This window comes from Dermochelys coriacea, chromosome 7, assembly GCF_009764565.3.
Source record: "Dermochelys coriacea isolate rDerCor1 chromosome 7, rDerCor1.pri.v4, whole genome shotgun sequence".
NCBI classification, from domain to species: Eukaryota; Metazoa; Chordata; order Testudines; family Dermochelyidae; genus Dermochelys; species Dermochelys coriacea.
In genome coordinates this window covers 107,610,199-107,634,111 of record NC_050074.1, presented here as the reverse complement: position 1 = coordinate 107,634,111, position 23,913 = coordinate 107,610,199, and the positions used below count along the sequence as shown (strand labels likewise).

The 23,913-nt window shown below is 40.2% G+C and overlaps 1 protein-coding gene across 8 annotated transcripts in view; it reads left to right on the top strand.

Annotated features, from left to right (window-relative positions):
- The window catches only part of PLEKHA1 (pleckstrin homology domain containing A1), an 82,661-nt gene extending 59,543 nt beyond the window's left edge, over nucleotides 1–23,118 (top strand). For 4 of the 8 annotated variants that reach the window (XM_038409959.2, XM_038409960.2, XM_043518158.1 and 1 more), the window contains 5 exons: nucleotides 642–710; nucleotides 6,613–6,677; nucleotides 13,657–13,720; nucleotides 17,141–17,230; nucleotides 20,584–23,118. In XM_038409959.2, the coding sequence (XP_038265887.1) occupies nucleotides 642–710; nucleotides 6,613–6,677; nucleotides 13,657–13,720; nucleotides 17,141–17,230; nucleotides 20,584–20,910 (615 nt within the window). In that variant the 3' untranslated portion in view covers nucleotides 20,911–23,118. Of the gene's footprint in view, nucleotides 1–641; nucleotides 711–6,612; nucleotides 6,678–13,656; nucleotides 13,721–17,140; nucleotides 17,231–18,407; nucleotides 18,479–20,583 lie in introns of all 8 variants that reach the window. The other 4 variants (XM_038409963.2, XM_043518161.1, XM_038409961.2 and 1 more) reach the window with 2 other exon arrangements.
- The last annotated feature ends 795 nt before the right edge of the window (nucleotides 23,119–23,913 follow it).

The window sequence follows — 23,913 nt, the reverse complement described above, 5'->3', positions numbered from 1 at the left end:
AATAAAGTACATATTTGATCCATGCCACCTGCATGTAGAATGTCAGATAGAAAGTGCATATTTCAGATTTGTCCACAGCACTTTTGGAACAGATTCCTTAAATCAAGGAATATGGACCTCACTTAATCAGTGGTAATGTGTCCTGTATAGGATTGTAGTTCCCTAAATTTTTCCCAGATACCTCTTTTCTGTTCTCTTGTTTCCAAAGAAGCATCTAAACATTTTTTTGCCACTTTCTACAGAATGCTGAGTAATTGAATTACCATACTGCGTATTTCAGACTTTGCAGCATTGTGATCCTTAAGAAAACCTTTCCAAGTGTAATTCTTGTGAAATTAAATCTTAGACTTTGGAGAACAGGATATGTGGTTTTAAAATAATCTAGAGTAATGAATGTAGGAAATGTTATTCCTATGAATAGGAATAATTGGAAATAAAAGTGTAACAGTTCAAGAAATATCCAATAGCTTTTTAGTAGGAATTGCTTAAAAATTTCAAAAATAAAAATTGGAAAATGCAGCTTGCATATAACTGCTAATGGTTCACTGATGTATTTTTCAAAAAACCTAGCTAGACTGAGTGAATATTAAAGGGAATCATGTATTGCTTAGATTACAATATTTTCTTTTTTCCTTTAATAGATGAAGAACTGGAAGAGAAGATACTTTCAGTTAGATGAAAACACAATAGGCTATTTCAAATCTGAACAGGTATGTTCCCAAATGTTATATGTTGCTTTCAAAAGATGTCTGGAAGTAAATTTCAAAAATATACACTGAGGGTTTCCTAATGATCTGCATGGTGTCGGAAAAAGTTCTGTGCTGCTTTTGTAACTTTCTGTAATTCTTTTCTATATTTTCAGAATGAAAAATTTTCATTTTTTTAATGAAAATAGGTCCTCTGTTAATGATTTCTCTTTGGAAGTTTAATTCTCTGACCTCGCAATCTGCTGCTCTTGGGACTGATATGGTATTGTGGAGGATTGAGCTCCAGTAAGGAGTAATAGTGAATAGAATGAATTTCTAAATATGCACAACAGTTGTCACTCATTTTTCATCAGTATTTTGTTCCACTCAGGCTTGGTGTATGTTCACCTCATTATAAAGGATAGTCTTAAGAAATGCTGATTGTGAAATAGAGAGTCCAAGCAAATGTTAAAAGAAGCATAATGCTGTATTTAAGCTTCCCTGCATAGCTGCACAGTTCCTCCTGGCTTCCTCTCCTGCCTTGACATGGCCTTTGTCAAAAGCAAATTCAGAGATATGCAGCTAAGAACCAAACATCCTCTCACTGGCAAGGTCAGCTGGCTTTCTCAGCAGAGTGTGCTTTCTGCCTTTTGGTTCAGTCTGAATGGGACTGCCTCAGCCCCTCACCCCCTGGTAAGAAAGGAAGCAGGCAGGATTGGAAAAGAACTGACAGGGAAGGAAGGGCTTCTTGTCAATCTCCATCAGGAGGGAATGAAGCTAGAAGGGCTGCATGCCAGATGAAAGATAGTACCAGAATCCCTATAGATACCAGCAGCCACACCTCAGATCAGCAGCTTAGCTGCTATCTCTTCTTCCCAGTCCTCTTCACTAGGGATCCTGGATGGAAGGCACCAGAGACCACACTGATGCTGCCAACACCAGTGTGTGATAAGGGGCATTTGGCCTCGGTTCTCATCCCCTGTCATCTCTATAACCCTACTCCAAAGAAACCTACTCATGTCCTATGCTGTGACATTCAGGGGAAACAGATCTATCTGGCCCACATGGATCCCACATGCAACAGTGGGGTAGAGCTGCTAGGGAGCCTGTTCTTGAGCATCTGGTCAGTACTTTCCATGAGAGATTGTCAAGGGGCCTATGTTGGGGAAGGGGAGACAAATAAGCCCAGCCTCTTTGAGGATGGGTTGATTGCTCCAAAAATGTTTCCAATAGCTAGCAATCTCTGAGCCCAGTTTTGCTCCTACTTCTGAAGCATGATTACTGGGACAAACTCCTGAAGGGGGGAAAATTCATTTCATTTTTCCCTGCTCATCTTCATAAAGTGCAGCAGTGTGGATAATGGTTCTCTTGCTCACCTTCATGGAGTTCAGCAGGGCAGGTCAGTTCTGAAAAGACCACATCATAGACATGCTTGTTCCTCTAGGCATGCATGCGCACATACCCACATACCCACAAAGCCCAGCAGTCCAGATCAGAAGCTGTGTTCCCTTTAATTTTTTACATCCATGTGCAGAATGAATTTTATGTGCACCAATATGGAGGTGATGAGGTCTTAGGGGTTCAGGCTGCCCAGGGGCTGCAGTGGGGAGAGAGGACTCCCCGCAGCCCTCTCACTGCAGCAGCTTGGGGTCAGAGGAGAGGCTTCTCTCCCCAGCCACGGCAGCTCCAGCTGGGCTGGGCCAAGGGAGGGGCTCCACTAGGCAGCAGCTCCGATGGGCTTGGGACAGGGCACCTCTCCCGGCTGTGGTAGGTCTGTGCTGGGGCTGGTGGGGAGGGGTGCCTTTCACCCAACTACTCTGGTGAGCTGGGGAAGGGGTGCCTCTCCCCTGTCACGGGCAAGGCCCACGCTGGAGCTAGCGGGGAGTGGTGCCTCTCCTCTGGCAGCCATGCAGGGGGAACTTAGGTTAGAAGTATAGACTCTTTCAGGCAGAGATGTACAGAATATTGTGAAACTATGCTGAGGAGGTCTGCAGCTGCCTCTGATAAACTTATAGTAATATATCCTCCATTCACCCTGGGAAGGTGTAATGAAGGGGGTTTGGGTCTTCCTGTCACACCTAAAAGTCTGGGATGGTATCAGACTGTCATTCCCATCATCAGACTGGGATCCCTACCAGACATAAATGTGGTATTTTCCCTGGTGATCAGGAACTTAGCACTTCTAACTGTAAGAGTGGTCTTGTCAATCTACGGACCCTTCACAGGCAGCCAAGTTCAGGCGAGTACCTAAGCTCCTTTTCTTTTTGGCATGAAAACTCTCAGGTTGCATCAGATTAATCAAAAACAAACGGTGAACTGTTATAACACGCTAAGGGCCCCCACGTGCTTTCACAAACAATACTAATATGGATGGCCCCATGTCTCTTGAGAAGAGACGACTTCATTCCCTCTGCATGAGATGAGCATTGGCATTTTACCTGCAGAGAATGAAACCGATCAGAAACTCGCCAGACTGTTCATTGTTATTGCCATAGAACGAGTACAAGGACAAACTGTTCTCTCAGAGAGTCTCTAAGTAGATCTACTATCAGTTGGCACAGCTTCCTCCTCCACATGGGGTAAGGGCTCACTGTACATAGGGAGCCTCAATAATATCCCTTCAGGAGGTGCCTCTGCTTGATATTTGCAGGGCAGCTACATGGAGTTATCCATACGTTCATGAGACATTATGCCTTGGTTCAAGGCTCCTCTGCTGACTCATCCTTCAGGACAGTGTTTCTACAAGCGGCTATACGACATGGAGATTTGCATCCTCCTCCTCTCTTGGTATTTCTTGTCAGTCATCTGTGATGGAATAAAACATAGGGACCAGCACTTGAAGAAGAAAGGGAAGTATTATTTATCTAGTTTTAACTGGAGTTCTTTGAGATGTGAGGTCCCTATCTGTATTCCACTACCTCTATTCCTTTCCCTGCTTTGGAATATGACAAGATTCATGGTAGAGACGGAACTGGAGAGGTAGTCGATCTGCCCGACCCCTTATATCTTTGGTGCAGGGGCACAGGTGGAACACTGGAGACTGCTTGCAAGACTTCTCCGGTCTCGGGTGCATGGCGTATACTTGTACTTCACAGTGGAATACGGATATGGATCACGCATCTCAAAGAACTCCACAATAAAGTAAGTAACTTTCCTATGCCCAAAGGAGGTACTCGTTTAGTTTTACAAGAATTGCAGGAATATCTCTCTTATTCCCAGTCTGAGTAACCCATGAAAAAGCCATGACATGAATTAAATCATTCATCTACTTCAGATTGGCACATTACAACCTCTGCTCCTCATTTCTATTTCTAGCCTCAGAGGTTTGGGGACAAACAGCAGGTCCCTGCATGAAACATCTAAGTAAGTTTCTATAGAAGGCTTGTCTTCAAAGAATTTCCATTTTACCATCCAGGACTGCTGCAAAATCAGTCCTCCATCCAGGACCAAAGATGTTTGAAATAAACACTTGGAAGAAGCGTAAGCTCATTGAGGCAGGGACTGTCTTTTTTTTCTTCTGTTTGTATCATGCCTCGCTCCAGGGGGTTCTGGTCAGTACTGGATTTGCCATGGCGCTGGGCCCACAATCCAAAGGGGCCCCGGCCTGGCCTGCTCTTCGCTCGCCACTCTCTCCTGTGGGGGAAGAAGCTTGATGCTGCCGGCTCCTGCTGCAGCAGGGCAGGCTCTGCTGCCAGCCAAGCACCTCCCCTGCCTCTTCCCTGAGGGTGCAAGTTCCCTCCTCTCCCCTACTCCCTGCTACTGATCAGCTGTTTGGTCATCTAGTCGTAGCCAATGTCATTTTCTTTATTTTGGTAAGAACGTAAGAACAGCCCTACTGGGTCAGACCAAAGGTCCATCTATCCTGTCTTCCGATAGTGGCCAGTGCTAGGTACCCCAGAGGAAATGAACGGAACAGGTAATCATCAAGTGATCCATTCTCTGTTGCTCATTCCCAGCTTCTGGCAAAGAGAGGCTAGGGACGTCATCCCTGCCTGTCCTGGCTAATAGCCACTGGTGGACCTATCCTCCATGAACTTGCCTAGTTCTTTTTTGAACCCTGTTTTTCTCTTGGCCTTAACAACATCCTCTGGCAACAAGTTCCACAGGTTGATTGTGAAAAGGTCGAAATCTTCTCCATGCCTTAGTGCCTAGGGGAAGATGGATGGAAATATTTTATCTGTTTCAGATGCCAATATTTAACGGAAGATCCTGCTTCGCAGGCACTATGGAGGCACATTTCTATGAAATTTCCATTGTAACGGATCTGTGGGCCTTAGCATAAAGAATAAGAGAACTTGTCTGTGCTACCTGAAAATTTCCTTTCTTTGAGTAATAAGGCTAATAGATCCGGCCCTCCCTGTAGACAAATGGATCATCCTGAACAGAGAAGTAATGGAAATTGGCATCCAAGGATTTCAGTGTTTTTGTTATTAAATGAAATTTACTATGCTCTGTAGGAGAAATCATTGTGCTTTTCTGCAAAGTATAGTTAACAATCTATAGTTTTGGGAAAGTAGATTTGAATCATCCTGGCTGTGCAACTTCTCACAGGAGGTAGGGCATTCCCCTTCTGCCAATGAGAGACAGGTCTTGTTCTTCCTTGAAGCTGCAAGTTGTCAGAAATACCTACAAGTAACCTTTTTATTAAAAATAAAATTTGAGGTAAGGAGAGAGAAACTTTCCTATTCCCTCCAACAACCACATGGTGGCACATAAAACTGGAAGTTTAAAGGCCAGTGCTGAGGTTTATTTAAATGTTCAGGAAATAGACCTACATATAACGGAGAAATGGCCTGAAGTAAATAGGATGAAATTCAATAAGGACAAATGCGAAGTACTCCACTTAGGAAGGAACAATCAGTTACACACATACAAAATGAGAAATGACTGACTACAAAGGAGTACAGCAGAAAAGGATGTGGGGGGTCATAGTGGATCACAACCTAAGTATGAGTCAACTGTGTAACAGTGTTTCAAAAAACATGAACATCAATCTGGGATTTATTCGCAGGAATGTTGTAAGCAAGACACGAGAAGTAATTCTTTTCCGTTCTACTCCACGCTGATTAGGCTTCAACTGGAGTATTGTGTCCAGTTCTGGCTGCCACATTGCCAGAAAGATGTGGACAAATTGGAGAGAGTCCAGAGAAGAGCAGCAAAAGTCTAGAAAAGAGGTCTAGAAAACATGACCTCTGAGGGAAGATTGGGTTTGTTTAGTCTGGAGAAGAGAAGACTGAGGGGGGACATAATAGTTTTCAGGTACATAAAATGTTGTTGTTATAAGGAGAGAGAAAAATTGTTCTCCTTAACCTATGAGGATAAGACAAGAATCAATGGGCTTAAATTGTAGCAAGGGTGCGTTAGGTTGGACATTAGGAGAAATTTCCTAACTGTCAGGGTAGTTAAACACTTGAATAAATTGCCTGGGGAGGTTGTGGAATCTCTATCATTGGAGATTTTTTAAGAGCAGGTTAGACAAACACCTGTCAGGGATGGTCTAGATCGTATTTAGTCCTGCCATGAATGCTGGCGACTGGACTAGATGACCTCTCGAGGTCCCTTCAAGTCCTACAGTTCTGATTCTATGATTACTGCGCCATGCTTTGGAAAGAAAGAGGTGGCTTAAATCATGGAGATCCTCTTGGACTTTATCCAGTTGAGTATAATGGATAGCTACACAAAGTTCCAAATAATAATTTAAAAAATGGTTCATAATGCTTCAATGCTCTAGAATTTGCGGAGGAGTTCAATGGTTGAGAGAGTAGACTCAACTCAACTTAGCTGGAGAAAGCCATAATGAATCACTGCCTTGGAAGTCTCCCTGTCGATCTCTCCTGTTGTTGCAAATCAGTCCTGAGTAACACAATCTTGGTTTTTGAATCTTGAAAGAAATTAGTCCACTGAAACCTTTTTTCCTTTTTTTCAGGAAAAAGAACCTCTCCGGATCATACCTCTTAAAGAGGTCCATAAAGTTCAGGAATGTAAACAAAGGTGAGAAAAATTAACCATTGATGCAAAATTCTGAAGTATCACAGTAAACAGTGTTGGGGCTAGAATGTAGGATCAGCCAAACGATGTGTGGCTTAATTCCAATTAGTTAATTTAGATATATGTGTGATAGTTGGTGTATTTAGGGACAAAAGATAGCTTTGTGTTTAAGTACCCTGTTGTATCTAAACAGTGCAGTTTATGATGTATAATATGAGATCTTGATATTGAGGCTTGCAGTGCGTGATCCCTAGCAGTGAGTTGAGGTCAGAATGAACCATAAACGACAAAATCAAGGAAACAATTAAACCACTAATATCAGTATATTCTGAAGTGAGGCTGGAACCGAAATGTCTACTTCAGGTATGTGTAGGTGAAGATTCTGTTTTAGGTGTGCTTGCACCTCATGTACATGAGATTGGAGTCTTTTTGAATAGCAGCATGTGTCAGTCATGCGTGCCTCCTTGTGCTCCCTTGTGATGGCATAAATGTGACTCTGTCTCAGTTCCTTCTTACCACTCATGGCAGACCGTAGAGTCTGTGTTCTTGATTGTATGGATGCTGGCAGGCTGAGTACCACTGAAAGAGACTGCTCCTTGCAGATTCAGGATATTTTCTTCTACAGTACAGAAAACATCTGTGAAAGATTTATACCTCAAAATGGAGGAGGTTCCCAACAAAATCTAGAGGTTTGCAGTTTGTTACCAAAGATCCTTTACTACTTGCTGCATTTAAAAGTAGCCTGTTGTTCAGCTAATCAGTGTCCAACTTATGACAGTTTCGACTTGTTATCCTCTAATATAGTCATGCTTTATCTTCTCTGACTCAACTGTATCCAGGTTCCTCAAGAGCCTGTTACATGCTTACTGCCAGTCATGTATTAGGATTCCCTCCAAGGCTTTTTCAAGTCTGTTTAACCAGAACACCTGGCCCAGTTCTGGGAGAAGACTTCATCCAATTCTCTGGGTCCAAAATGCTCATTCGACTCCAGATTTTGTCACTCAGGTTATTTTATTTGGCGTACAGCAAAGCTACACTTGAGTTGATCAGACTCAAGCATAGGGCATGGGTATAGGGCATACCATACATCCAAAGTTGCATAGAAAACCTCTTCCTTTACATACATTTACACATGATTGCATTATATGCTTCATAATAGGCTTGCAAAAAAGAAAAGGAGTACTTGTGGCACCTTAGAGACTAACATTTATTTGTGCATGTAGCTCACGAAAGCTTATGCTCAAATAAATTTGTTAGTCTCTAAGGTGCTACAAGTACTCCTTTTCTTTTTTACGAATACAGACTAACACGGCTGCTACTCTGAAACTTTTCAGAAACCAATCCATATACATCATGTTCTGTTCATGTAGAATCTGATCTTTACATCATTTCTACATTCCTAACTTCTCTTGCCAATTGTTAGTAAATGGTTCCCTGAGTGTTCTCCCTCTTACCTTAGCAGGCTCAGACATTCTGTCTTTTTAGATTACTGACCTGTTAACCAACTTAGCACAAATGTTCTGTTTTCAGTCTCATGATATGTTTACCTCCCTACTTCTATCCTACAAGAAATGAGGCCTCACTCCAGAAGTTAATTGCTCATGTCAGACCGGCCTCAGCTACATTAGGGACCCTGTTCTGGCATGGGATCTCGATATTGTCATCCTGAATCTTAGGGAGCCCATCTTTGAATCTCTTTCAGTATGCTCTTTGCACCAGATTACCCTCACCCTTTATGGTTGCTGTCACCTCAGCTAGAAGGATTAGAGAGCTTCAAGTACTCATGGCTGAGCCACCCTACATTGTTTCACAAGGAACAGGTAGTGCTGAGAATAGAAGACGCTTCAGACTCTGGATGTCTCCAGATCCTTATTTTATTATTTGACAGAACCAAACTATTCAGACTGTCTCTGGTTATTTGTAGACATAGCTGTGTTTGAAAGGTCAGGCTTTTTAATTAGAGGATTCTGTCACTGAGATCATAGCTTGCGTGACTTTCTGGGACCTCCGTGACTTCTTCCACAGCAGCAGGGCTAGAGCAGCTATCAGTCCTGGGGCTGCCAGAGCAGTGGCTCCAGGGCTGAAACAGCAGCCGGGATTGGGTCAGCCCCCCTGCGGCTGAAGAGCAGTGGCAGTCAGCCACTGTCACAGGAACAGCAGTGGGGCTGGAGCAATGCTAATCAGCCCCTGATGCAGGAGCAGTGGGCTGGCAGTGAGTCCCGGGGATACCGGAGCAGTGGGCCGGCCCCCCTGGGGCTGGAGGAGTGGCAGTCAGCCTGACTTAGTCCCCCAGCCTCAGGGTATTTTAGTAAAAGTCAGGGACAGGTCAGGGGCTTGCCAGTTCTGGGTTTAACCAGCTGGCTCCTCACCCCCATTGGCCTTGGTTTTTACAGTGGTTGGGATTTGATTACCTTGGACAACTAGGGCCTAAGCATTGTCAGATCAGGTTATTCCATACAGTTACTTTCCATACCGCCTCCCCACCCTGTCTCTTGTGAGAGGGGTCCCTGAAGGGACACTGCATCTGGGGGCTGTAGAGAAGGTCTGTCTGCATCATTGGGGGCAAGGTTTCTACTCCTTGTGTCTCTGGTTCTCAAGTCCAAGGGAGGGATGAAACCTATACTTGACCTTTGCAATCTCAACAAATACATCATGTACATGAGATTCCGTATGGTCACACTAGAGACTGTCCTCTCCACCTTAAATCATAATGACTGGTTTGCTACCCTGGACCTTCAGGGTGCTTATTTCCATGTAACAATCTTTCTGAGTCATAGGAGGTTCCTTAGGTTTGTTGTGACTGTCCAGCACTACCCATACACCGTGCTGCCTTTCAGCCTATCTTCAGCACACTGGGTTTTTTCTGAACACAAGTGTCTGGTAGTGGTAACAGCATACCTCAGGAAGAGAGGAGTTCGTCTTGTATCTGGATGATTGGTTACTGAGGGGCAGGTCAAGAGCGGAAGTCCTCAGTCACGTGCACTTCACACTACACCTACTCAGTCGTCGAGGTCTCCTCTTAAACAGCGGGAAGTCAACAATGGTTCCACCTCAAAGAACTGAGTTCACTCAGGCCCTGGTAGACTGAGTTTGAGAGAATTTCTGCCAACTGATTTGTTTCCAGGAAATTCACCACCTATGTCTGGAGCTGCAGTCTGAAGCCTTAGGCCTAGCCCATGTATGCCTGAGATTGCTATGCCATATGGCTGCATGCACACAGGTAATCCAATATGCCAGACTGTGCCTATGTCCTCTTCAGATGTGTCTGAAGTTGGCCTGTCATACAGATAGTCATCCCTTGGACAGACGGTTCAGACTTCCTCTGCTGATCCTGAACTCCTTATGGTGGTAAACGGTTCAGGGCAGTGTGCCAGGTGTTCCCTTTGCTCGCTTCCCACTGGCCAGGACTGTTGTCACTGATTCCTTAAAAGTTTGCAGAGTGCATCTGGAGTTGTGAAAGTTCAAGGCCTGTGGTCAGAACAAGAAGTTTCTCTGCATATCACTGTCCAAGAGTTTTGTGCGATCCATCATGGCTGTCAGGCCCTTCGAGATTGCTTCAGTGCACTTCCTTAACAACAATACCACCTCAATGCAACCTGTGAATAGATGCAGGGGGGTGGGGTGGGGAGAGGGAGGGGGAGCACACACTCCAAGCATGCTGTGTCAAGAGGTGATCAGGATCTGGCAGTTTTGCATCAGGAAAAAACATTACCCTCATGGCCAATCACTTACTTGGGATCCAGAATCATGTAATGGATCACCTCAGCAGAAATTTCTCCCAGAATCATGAATGGTCCCTGAAGACCAGTCTCTTGTGGCCCAATTTTGTAGTTTGGGACATCTTGACAATTTGATCTGCTCACCACAAGGGACAGCAAGAAATGGCAGCTGTTCTGCTGCTTAGAGGGTCTCAGTTGGGGCTCCTTCACCAATGCTTTTCACCTACGCTGGAATCAGCAATTTTCTTCCAATTCTGATCATCCCACAAGTCATTCCCAAGCTGAATTTGGATTGTGCCAAGCTCATTCTCATTGCTCCAGCATGGCCGAGACAATGTTGGTTTTCCAACCTCTCGGAGGTTATTGGTTCAACCTACCATATCCTTTCTTCTTCATCCCCAGCTCCTAACTCATCACAATCAGGTTTTGCATCCAGCACTCAGCTCCCTGCATTTCACAGCTTGGATGCTTCATGGTTAGATGAGGAGGAGGAATAATGTTTGGAGGCAGTTTTCTCAATAGTAGGAAGCCCTCCCCCAGAGCAACCTCTTTGGTAAAGTGGGAGTATTTCAATACAGTAGTTAGCCCGGGGAGTTCATCTGAAGCTCCAGGATATCCTTGAGTACTTTCAGTCTTCTGGTCTTGCACTTAGTTCATTGTGAATTCCTCTGGAGGCGATTTCAGCTTTTCACTAATCCATACATGGGATGTTTTCAAACTCTGACAGTGAGGTTCTTGAAAGGAGTTACTCATCTCCATCTCCTGGTTAAAGAGCCAATTCCTTTGTGGGATCTTAATACTGTCTTAGTGGCTCTTGTGGGGCTTCCATTCCAGCCTCTGGCAAGTTTTCTCCTTTCTGTGTCAGAAAACTGCCTTTCTTGTGGCGATAACGTTTGCCAGGAGGGTGGGTGAGCTGTAGGCTTTAATTGGCAGAGCCCCCTTACAGACTTTTCTAAGGACAAAGTAGCCCTGCAGCGACATCCAAAGTCTTTATCCAAAGTGGTTTTCCTTCTTTTCATTTGAACCAAGCTATATAGTTACCAGTGTTCTTCCCTAAGCTACATTCATCCCCATAGGAACAGTGTCTTCTCACACTGGATTTTAGGCTTTTTATCTAGATAGCACCAAAGCTTTCCGCTCCTCATCTTGTTTTTTTGTTTGTTTGTTTCATGTGCAGACCAAATGAAGGGTCAAGCAGTCTCTTAGACTATTTTCAGGTGGAGAACTTCCTGTGTCATAACAGTGTATGAAGTAGCTCAGGCTGCATCTCCTCAAAGGGAGGACTATTGTGCTATTCCACAAGGGCATTGGAAACACTGACCGCATTTCTAAGTGACATTCCAGTATTGGATATTTTTCAGGGCTGCCACTTGATCCTCTGTGCTTACTTTTATAAAACACTATGTAATTACGGCTGCATCCAGATCGCATTAGAAGGCAATCCTGCAATCCTTGTTTAAATAGATTTCCTGCCCCACTTCCTACGAGTATCACTTGTGAATCACTGTGATAGAATACATGGCTGCATCTACTCAAAAGAAAAATGGTTACCTACCTGTATCTGTTGTTGTTGTTTGAAATGTGATGCAGATGTGTATTCCATGACCTACCCTCCATCCCCTTTAGGAGTCTGTACATCTGACATTCAGTGCAAAGGAACTGTGGGGGTCAGGGCAGCGCAGCCCGTATCTGACTGGGGTTGGGATAGGGCTACAGGGTGACTGTCACCCCAAGAGGTACTGCTCAGCAAATTTCTTCGGTTCCAGTGAGCTGGGCACACACGTAAGTAAAATATATGTCTGCATCACATCTTGAAAAACAGTTGAAGGAAAAAGTTACCTTCCCTTAAGATGTTGTAGTCAGTGTGGATCCTGTGACTCACTTTCCATCCCCACTTTTTGGAGTCCTCAGAAAAAGTAGGATTTGAATTCTGAGGGTGGGTTCTGGCCACTCCTCCCTTATGCTGTTAAGAGGCACAGTGTTCATGTACAGCCCTGATGGACATTGCTATTCAGAAAACTGATCTCGTGTCAGATACACTAACTGCAACATCTTGAGGATCCATTTACTATAAGGTAAGTAACTATTCTTTGTATTTGAGATTTAATTCAAAGTTAAGAATTTGCCAATAAAAGTAAAATGCATTCCATCAATGTCGTGGGGATGACATACCCTGTTGCGGGATGTGAGTCGAGATGAAAAAGGGGGTGGAGGACAGAGAACTTACCGCCTTTGGTGACTGTGACCCCTCGCATTCAGGGGAATGAGGCCTAGCCACCAGAGCCGTGAGGCTGCCCTTGTCCTCAGGGTAACAAGGCCTGGTGGCCAGAGTCTGAGGCCTCCCTTTTCCTCAGGTCAGTGAGGCCTACCGGCTCAAGTCCTTGATCTCCAGGCAGTCATGCTTAACTTGCCCAGTTCTGGACCGTGGTGCCTAATAGCTTGGGCAGTTGCTGCACCCAGCAGTAGGCTGGGTAGGGGGACCTGGTACCACCCTACTTCACCAGGTCCTCCCCCAGTGCCCTGTGAAATCAGTAGTCCTGGCTTCAGGTTCCAGCCTCCACAAACACATTCCCTAGGCTGCTTTCTACCTGTGATTCTAGCTCTGGCAGTTCTTCCAGGGCAGCAGCTGCTGTCTGTCTCTGTCTCTGCATTGACTGGGGGACCTCAGTGGACTTGGTGTGTTTGGCCTCCGCTATCTGGGGCTCAAGTGGCTTCCTGGCAGGAACCTGTACCATGTGTCTGCTCTCCTCCTCAATCAGCCCAGATTGAGCTAAATTGCTTTCTTTTATACCCAGCTGGAGCATGCCCAGCAAGGACGAAGGGGTGTGGCCTCCTGAGCCTGCAGTGAGTGATTAACCCTTGCTAGGCTAGTGCAGGATTGATACATCCCATCACAATCAGTCATATAATTTTTCCTCTAATAACTGCTTGATTTCAGGTTTCAGAGTAGCAGCCGTGTTAGTCTGTATTCACAAAAAGAAAAGGAGTACTTGTGGCACCTTAGAGACTAACAAATTTATTAGAGCATAAGCTTTCGTGAGCTACAGCTCACTTCATCGGATGCATTGATGCTTGATTTCAGTTACTTTGATTACATTGATAGTGACTATCAACTCATCAGGAAAGATAAAAGTTTAATTTGAAGGGTGATGGATATAGAGTTCTGCATACTCTGATTTTTCTAGGTATAACATTGTTTTTAAGTAGAGCAGTTTAAAAATCTAAATTGATATTAAGTATTTGTTTTGTTTTTGTCTTTGCAGTGATATAATGATGAGAGACAATCTCTTTGAAATTGTAACAACTTCTCGAACCTTTTATGTACAGGTAATCTTTCACTCTGGGTAAAACGATCATTCTGCAAGAAAATTAAGCAAATACTTTACTGTTAAAATTGTTTAAATACTTGATTTTCTTGAGAAAGTAGTCTTCAGTCTTCCTCTGTTGCACATACATTGGTTGTGAAATACTATAGTATTTCAGACTTTACTCCAACTGTCTTTTCATGTTAGTGTAGGTTTTCTTCTTTCCAATTTTGTTCTGAAATCCATATGAGAAATGTCAGATTTGTAAGCAAGAATGAATTACCGTTGAAGTTTATGAAAGTCCTAAACAGCCTGTCCCTTTATGAACTTAAATACTTTTTTGAGTTGACATTTGGCATAAAGTTATTTAAATTCTATAGTGTGAGGTCAATACACTTACAAAATTTGTATTTTTAATTAAATTATTACATTTTTATTTATAGAAAATTAGTTTTTCAACTCACTGTGGATTTAAACTACAGAGATCTAGGAGATTAATGGTCAAAGATTCAAACTAGTAACCTTAACTGATGAATGTGAACTACTGCAGTGTACCTCCAATAGCTTTTGTTTGTAATATCTGTCTAAAAAAATGAACTTTCACTTTGAATATTCTTTGATTTGTTGGCTGTATGTGGTGCTTTCACAACCAGAAAATACTTAAGTGTTCAGTAAGATATGGCAAGAATCGCTGAACAATACATGCACAAAACAATCTGCTCACATATCTTTACTAGGCTGATTTTAAAAACTATACATACTTTACTTGTTTTAAAAATCAAACAAAACCCACCAAATGTATGTCTCTCTCCAGATGTGTGAGAGTGGACTTTAGCAAGGTAGCTTTAATGATGATATGTTAGAACATTCTTCCCATATGCTCGAATGAGGAAGTTACATTTGGGAAATGGAGGTGAAACCAAAGAGTTAGCAAAAAAATTTGTCCCCAGATCATTTGTTTAACCATTGGTAGGGACTTGTCACTATTAGGATTCTTCTTTGCAAGTTCTTGACATAAAAATCTCTAGAGTAAGGTATTATGATGACTATTTGTTCCCTTTATGCAAGATACTGTTGTTGTTATCAGAAGTATTGTCAACTGCTGTTTTATAATAACTTATTCGATTTGCTAATGCAGAAGTTGGATATCTTTTCACATTAATGCATTTCTAAACAAGAAAAAGTTGTTTGGCACATTGTGTACATCTGCCCTTTTTAGTTCAGGGTTAAATAATTATTTAATAGGATAATGAACATAATGGAGCAGTTTTGTTTTTTTACCATTTTTCTGCTTACTGAGTTCTGCAGACCATAGACCTTTATAGAATTCTTCAGTGAAGACATGTAAATGTAGTGGAGAACATATTTACCATATACCAGCTTCATTTAATTTTACCCAGATAGAATCCGGGCTTTCAGCTGTCAAGAGATACTAATGAATTAGTTTGAGTAGCAGCCGTGTTAGTCTGTATCCGCAAAAAGAAAAGGAGTACTTGTGGCACCTTAGAGACTAACAAATTATTTGAGCATAAGCCAAGTGAGCTGTAGCTCACGAAAGCTTATGCTCAAATAAATTTGTTAGCCTCTAAGGTGCCACAAGTACTCCTTTTCTTTTAATGGATTAGTGTAGCCCTAAGAACAACTCCTAACTTGGTATCTTGTCTCCCTGCAATGTGCAAGTTCCCAGACACTATTTTATGACTGATTTTGGTTTTAATATGTTCTTGTCAGCCCACTGTATGCTTTAGCAAGGTTTTCTTTTGTTTTATTACTGAATATTTTATTTTGGCATCACATTTTTAAATGATTCAGTGAATACTGGGCTGCTATGAATTAAGTATCTTAATTGAAATACACATTTCGCATTACTGGTAATAGTGAAAGCCCTAGACCAGCTACCTCAAAACTGCGATTAGTGCAGTGCTTGTTTCAGTAATATTACTTCAGTCACTACTACTGCCATATTTTGACTCCTTGTTGAATCATTGAGCACTGCATTTAGATTTGTTTTTAGGCTACAGCAGTTATTTGTGTAGCATTTTTAGTCTAATGTAATCAGCATATGTGCAAAGAAAGTGTACCAAACTCTGCAACTTCAGATATATTTTGAAATATTCGTATGAAAGCAAATATTGATGAATGAGGATCTTGTGTTTATATCCCAGACACACAGCTTTAAGATGGAATTAGTGTTGAGAATTAAAATAGTGTCAAGAATTTTTTAAAAAAATTTCAATTGCTAAGACCCAAGAAATTAAGAGTTAAAAGTTGTATTTAAAAGAACCCCCCCATACATGTGAAAGTACGGAAATAGGTAGTTTGAGTTACCCTCCCCCACAAAACCCTTAATTTTAACCTATTAATACGTGTCCTGAGTGAAACAGAAATTGACAACTTCATCAATCCATACTAATTCATTGGTGACTAAAAACAAGTGACAGAAAACAAAAGCAAAGAAAAAATAACATACTCTCTCTATATATACCTTTCCAATAAGAAGAGACAGTGAAGTTTGAGAAGCCACGATTTGTCCCAGTGTGGTTAACTGGAAAATATAGCACTTGTTCTAATAATTCCAGTAGTTTCCTATCCTATAATGTATGGATTGAGAAATTGAGATAACAATCAATTGGTTGCTGTGTGCGTGCACCAATAGGTGGTTGTAAGGAGTTAAGGAATTGATTCTGCTAAATAGTACTTAATTTAATCAAAGTAAAAACACAATTTATTTTCTGTATCATCTGAAGTGTGTAATACAGACTTTTTTTGTACAATGTGTTGGCATATGTTCTATGTAGTGTTTTGAGAAGGTAGACAAACAATTTTCATTATCTGCAAATTTGGCTGATCCCTAACTTAAACACCAGACCTTTTCATTCACTCTGTGTGTGTGTGTGTGTGTGTGTGTGTGTGTGTGTATGTATTATATATATGTCACTAGCAATAAATCATATTGGTTACTTTGTGCAGTATTTCACCAGATCCCTCACCCGACCACGTTAGTTTGTTTCATAGGAAACAGCAACAGTGAAGAAGAAATATGAGGGTGTGGTATTGGACAAGTCCCCTTTATATACATCACTGAAAATCCTGTGAGAATTACAATGGTCACCTTTTAAAAAATAAACCAACATGTAAATCCAATTCTGATAGAAATGTTATCAGAGTATTAACCTGGAGGAATATTACAAATATATGATGTGAAAATCCACCCAAGATTATTACAAGTGTCTGAGTGATTTAGGAATATAAATTCCATTGAAAACCATGGACACTTGTGCTCCAAAGTCATAGGTAGTTAGAAAATCCTACCCCTGCTTGCCAATGAGAAAGAAAGCTAGGCTGGTCATTGTATTCCCAGACTACCCATATAAACAAACAGCATCTTCACCCAGCTTAAATAGCCATCTAATGTTAATTTAAAATTTTTCTTTTGATTTAGGCAGACAGCCCAGAGGACATGCATAGCTGGATAAAAGCGATCTCTGGGGCCATAGTGGCACAACGGGGACCGGGAAGATCAGCAGCTTCTGTATGTGTTTGAGATATAGATAATATACGGTCTCTAAGAGGTGTCAGTCTAGTACAAGAAATTCTATTTTGTTCCTTTCATCTCCCTTTCCCCAAGTCCTGTAGTAACATATCTCCTTTGCATGAACTTTCATGCATATTAAATTTGCATAAAATAGTTTGCATTTCTAATTGAGTGCTCATTGAGTGTTATCTGTATGGAGCTTTGTATGCATTGCATTGTCTTAAACGTAAAGACAATGCAAGTGCTGAGTATGAAGATTTTTCTGAGCTCAATATGAGCTCTTACCACTAAGCTTTTACTAGCTGTAGAACTACAGTGAAACTTCGCTAATTCTGGCAAGATTTTTTGCTAATTACTAAATTTTGCAATCAAATTATATAAAAGATTGATTAGAAATTATCTTGGGTCCCCAATTTGCACATCCTTGGGATTAACTATTGGTCATATGTCACGTTAGCAGCTATGGTTCCAAACTGAATGTGTTTTGGGCCGGAGGGGGATTGTAAATACCTCGTATGAATTAGAAGTTTTGCTGTTGGAGACCCAGTGTGAACACCATCTAGCATTACTGAACTGTGTGTGTACAACTGTGACCTAAATCATAAGTTTTTAAGCATGTGGATGGCAGCGTTCATATATATTTTTCCATTAGGACCTACATTAGAAATGCTCAGATTTTTTTTTACAGATTACTGTATTTCATGCTAAAGATTGTAATAGTGTCAGTGTCATCAAGTATGTCCAAATTTATCATGGAATACTTCACAGTTCAGACGCTGCAAGGTATGGTTTTCACTTTTTTGCTATATGATATTTACCCCCATAATATATTAGAAATCTACATTTTGAAATCTGGCTATTAAATATGCAGTCGCATTGATGGTGTGCTAGTGTGATTGCTATCAATTGATCTAAACGCTGTATTTGCAGCTAGTAATTTTATAGCTGCTTCATGTTTTAAGTAAAAGTTATCACAAAATAGACTCAGTATAAAAGTTTTCTGGGGGAGAGGAAAAGAGGAAGATGGGTATTTTGTTAGTGTGTGTATGCTTTGTGGTGGGGCTGACTAAGCAACCTAGCTATAACTATTGGCAACACTTTCTCTCTTTTTCCTCCCTCTATTCCCTTCTTGAAGTATAGGTTACTCTAATCTTAGCTTTGCACTGTGTTCCAGATGCGGCAGGCCAGAAGGCTGTCGAATCCTTGTATACAGAGGTATACATCAAGAACTGGTGAATGCAGCACGTATGTGGGCTCTCATGTAAACTTGCCTTCTTAACAGAGGGCTAGGATTTAAAATGCTAATATACACTATGTAAAATTAACTCTTAATCCCACTGCTTTTTTCAGTTACCGTTATTGAAAACTAACTCATAAACTACTTCACACCATTCATTAGGTTTGCAGTTAAGTATTACCTATTGATTTCTAAAATAAATTTGATTTTTTAAAATTAGTAATGGCAAAAACAATGATGCTAAGTAATTTCTCACATTCAAAGTACAAATGTACTACCCTAAAATATATAAAATGCAATTTAAAGAGAAAAGTATTAAAACTTTGATTTGCATGAGAGTTCATATTTCCGTTTTTTACTTTACAACTTTGACACCTTGTAACAGCAAAAATACAAATAAAAGTTATCCCCAACTAATACACATGTGCACATACACAAGCATCTTATAACTGCAATAATTGGAAGGATAATATTGCAGCCTGATTTGCATGGCTTTTAAAACTTGTATGCATGAAATTATTAGCCAAAATATAGAAGGGGTTGTTACTTGTAACTTGTACATTGTTAAAAAATATTTTAAAAAGTAAAGCAGCTTAATGTCTTAAACTAGGAATTTATCAGAGGGGATAGCAAAATCTGAACAAAAATAGTTTATTAGAAAACTTGGCATAATGATTCAGCTTTCCCATTTGTGTAACTGAAGTTACTGATGAAAATAGATAGGAATGCCCGATAAATCACTGAACCATATAGCACAATTGCTTTTTTATAAACATTTTTTGCTCTTAGAAATAAATGGTGTGGCAAGTGGGCTATTGGCCATAAAAATATGACAAAATAATGTAAAATACTTTTCCTGGAATTGCTCCTAAAAACAATGTGAAAGGCCAACAAATTAAATTCTTAACATATATTCTATTATGATTGCATGTACAAATGCATAATAGCTCTGAAAATTATAAATATTACCTATTTAATATACTGGTAATGTTGATTTGGCCAAACCAACACTGCAAACTTACTTATCTATAAATCTATCCAATACAATGCTAAATTAAACTGACATTGATATGAAAACATTTTCAGATCCTTGACATAGAGGATCTTTCTTTGACAGACCTATTATGGTGATTTATCAAAGTAATTATGTTAGTCAAAAGTGGCATAGGTATGCACTGGCCTATCTGAATTATAATGTAATAGATAAGGATAGTTTGCCCCTTTTCTGACAAGAAGGTATTTAAATAGTGGTAGATTTATTGCCTGAATTTGACTCTTCCAAAATTCTCATTCAACGGAATGGCAAGTATCCATAATAAGCACTTGAAAATGACTTCTGTACAATTAGCAGCTTGAGTTGTTTTGAAAAAAAAAATTATTTCAGTATTGCTCTTGCAGTTTAAAAAAAAGACTTTTTATCTAGATTCAAAAGCATTATTTTAAGAATATTTTCTAAGATTTCAACAATTAGGATTTCAGAAAAGGATTCTTTAACTTCTTACAGTAGTTAATTCATCATATTTTGCTCTGTGGCTTAATAGAATAAAATGGAACAAAAATAGGAAATAGATCAACAGTTGTCAGTGAACAGAAGTGTAACGTGCTTTAACTTGATTCAGCAGAGTATTCTAAGGGGAGGAGCAGTGAGAGTTCCACGGTGCTTCAGATTTTGGGATGTGAATATATATATCGTTCGATATAAATATCATTTGAAAACACTTTTCTCTTGCAATTATTTTTTCCATCTATGACATGAAGATGTGAGCTTTAACATGTATTGAAAACAAACACAATTTAATTGCCATTAAACATATTAGTAAAAAATCAGTTTGGGCTTGCTAAACTCTTGTATCAAAATGTAAAGAGCTGCCAAGCTTGACTTCAGGAACCTAACTTAGTTTCTTCAGCTGCAATGGATGTTTGCTATCACATACAGCTGTAAGCTCACATTTAAAAATGCACTGCCTTGTGAAAGCACCCACTTCCTGCTGCCATGGCTGATGCTTTGCTTTGTTTTTTCTGTTTTCTTAGTTTACAGAGTAAAGTCTGGAACTGAGTCACTAACATGCCATTAATGACTGACTCCATCTGACAAACACTTATCCTTTTACAGGAGCATTCCAGCTTTTCTTCAGAATCCAGCTATGCTTTCTGTTTTGCCAACACCACAGCCACCTCACATTCCGCAGCCTCTCACAACAACGCTCTGGTCTCAAACCTTAACGCCAAACGCCTTGCCTTGGAGAAGCGAGGATTTCACGAATCTTTTGCCAAGGCCAAGCCAGGGAACTTCAAGGTCCAGGCTGTCCCTCCAAGAGAACCAGCTTCCGAAGTGACTGTACAGGACCTATTGGAACCTCAAAGTAAAAATGGCACTCAGGAACAGGATCCTGGCCCAGTGGATCTGGATGATGCAAGCCTTCCAGTCAGTGACGTGTAATAATGGAAGTGTTTGGAGAATGATCCATCTGTTTGGTCCTCTGATTTCCTTGGTCAGACTTGTAGCCAAAGAAGATTTTAGGAAGAAAGAACAAAGAGAATGGAACATTGATTTTATGTATGTGTGTATAAACATAAGTATGTGTATACACAGGTACATGCATATATAATTATATATATTAAATAATTATATACTGCCTTCAAATTAGGGTCAGAAATGGACCTTCTGCTTTTTCTCACAGCCTAATAATAAATCACTTTCTAATAGGAAGGGGCCAAACTACATTATTAAGATACGTACTGCTGTCAGTAAATAAGGTACCAGCAACTCTTTATCCTCAATTTGGCAAACCTAAAATTACATTCAATATTTTAGTGCTATACTATAGAAAATGTAATGCCTACAAAATGTGATTATTTAATTTCATTATAAACCAGATTAAGACTTTATGCATATGAGAGAATTATTTCTCTCCTCTTTTTTGAAAATGTTATGACTTTTTCAGATACTGGGATATGCACAAAAAGTCTCTTTCGTTCCTATCAGAACAATATTGTTAACTGAAATATTACCAGACTAAGAATTCTAAGCTCTCTTAGAATTCTAAGTATGTGGTGCTGTAAAATTCATATTAGAATAATAATGCTATTTTGAACAGTAAGCCTATTTTTGATGCTCTCCTAAAGATGAATTGTAATTTTTTTGCACATTTGATTTTAATGGACCACCTACAATGGTGTTTTGGATGGGGGGAGGGAAATCAGACTACTACATCTTACACCTTTGAAGTAAACCAGTTTTATATTGCATTACATTAAGTTTTGCTGCAATTACTTTGTATTAAATGTCTAAATATACTATTTAGGATTACTTTTTTTGAGAGATTTTTTTCTTATCAGTACTTTGTGAACAGTTCTTGTTTCTATATTTGGATCAGTGAAAGACCTCATTTATTTAGTTTGATGTCAAAACTGGTACTGAACTGTTTATAGTCATGCAATTGTGGCCTGTAATTTTGGTGCACTAATAATCTATTAAAGTGCCTGTGTTTTTTCTCATCTTGTTAAACATTTTGAGACTCTGTGTACACAGACCTTATTTTACATGGTTTTGAACCTTGAGGTGAAATGATTTTGAGTAACATAGTTCAAAACAATTATTTAAAATAGAAAATCTTATGCTAGGGATACCAGCATGCTGGTATTGCATCTACTAGCTGTGCAATATGTGATTTTTATAAAACTGAATATTTGTTACATGTGTGCATTATGGGTTCAGTGATGCAAACAAAAGATATAAGAACTTTTACATTTCAAATATTTGATTAGCTTGAGCATGTACTAGTTTCATAGTTAGGTTTCAAAAATGTTTGCTGTAACCAAAAAAAAAAAAAAAAAACCCAACCAACCCCACAAATTCCATATGCTGCTGCTTATTGTGATTCACATTTCCCAGTGTTGCAAAACTGTTAATCTTCTGGAACTTAACAAGTACATATCGGAAAAGTCCATCTTTGCTCCAGCTTCCAAACTGACTTCTGACCTGAGAGATAGAGGGTTTTTCCACAGTAACTTGTTGATCCGAGGATAGAGTAATTGGTGTAATGTAAGAATTAAATATTATCTTGTTTCAAAACCATTACATCAGCATCTTCACTTTTTTAATCCATAAACTAACCACTGTTTTTAGGCAGTAGTATTTGGAAATTGCACTTTTTCATTTTACTCTTCAGCATCACGTAAAAGCTAGTGCAGGGTTGAAATTATTGTGGCAGTCTAAACAAGTAGTGTAGTTTTTAACTTGTATCAAAATAAGACAACAGTTCTTTGGAAGCTTATTTTTCACAAGTACACACTGTGTGGGAGACGCTTTGAATTGAAATATTTTTACTATCGTTCTCACATTTAAAATCACTTGCTCTGGTACAGCTTTGGCACTGCATGTTCATTTTACTATATTTTGGTATTGGCAATTTTATGTATTAGGTGGAGGTAAAGCAGCTCCATTATGGGACTTATTAAAGTTAGAACTACTGTTGTGGTTCAGTAGCATAGGAAAATATATTTGTGGTTGGTAATTGTCAGGGTCTCCTATTTATCAGTACTTTTATAAATCTATAAAAATTGTTAAATTATTTTAGAACCAGTGCTATTTCCTGTAAATATGTCACATTTAAATTGTCAATAAATCAGTTTGGATAACTTAAAAGAACCATTGACATTTTTTATTGGACGATTTACCAGAAAAGGATACATCTTAGCATACGAGTAAAGTGATGTCTTGTCCTTTGGTACATTGCATCTTCTGTTTCATTCTTCCACATTTAATTGATTGAGCACTAATGGCTTCATGTAATAGGGTATACTGGCCCCAAATCTTTAGCACCTGTCTTAATGAATTGTTGCCGCACTGACTTCAAGGTACTGTTAAATCACACTATCAACCCATCAGTTTGTAGGTGATAGACTGAGGCCTTGTCTACACTATAAAGTTAGGTCGACATAAACCACGTTGTGTTGACATAGTTGTGCATGTTTCTATGCTTAAATTTGTTTCCTACTGATGTAAATGCTCCGTTACTGCAATACAGTAACACCACCTCCCTGAGTGGTGTTGAGCCATAGTCAGTGTATTCAGGTTGATACAGCGCCTGGGTAGATACTGTTACTAAGGTCAACCCGAACAATCCTCCAGCAGCTGTCCCACAATGACAGACACTGACCGCTCTGGTCGCAACTGTGAATTCCACTCTCAGGGATCACAGAGACTGGAAGGCTGCACACCTCTTTAAAGCCTCAAAGTTTTGAAATGACTTTTCCTGATTGTCCAGCTTGGTGAGCACAACTAGCAGCTCTCCATTGTGTGCAACTGCACTCTCCAGACATGCTCTAGTTTGGAGTGGACAGAATATTGGATCTCCTGGGTTTGTGGGAAGAAGAGGTTGTGCAAGCACAGCTACAGACCAGCTGTAGAAATGGGGACATGTATGTGCATGGGGGATGC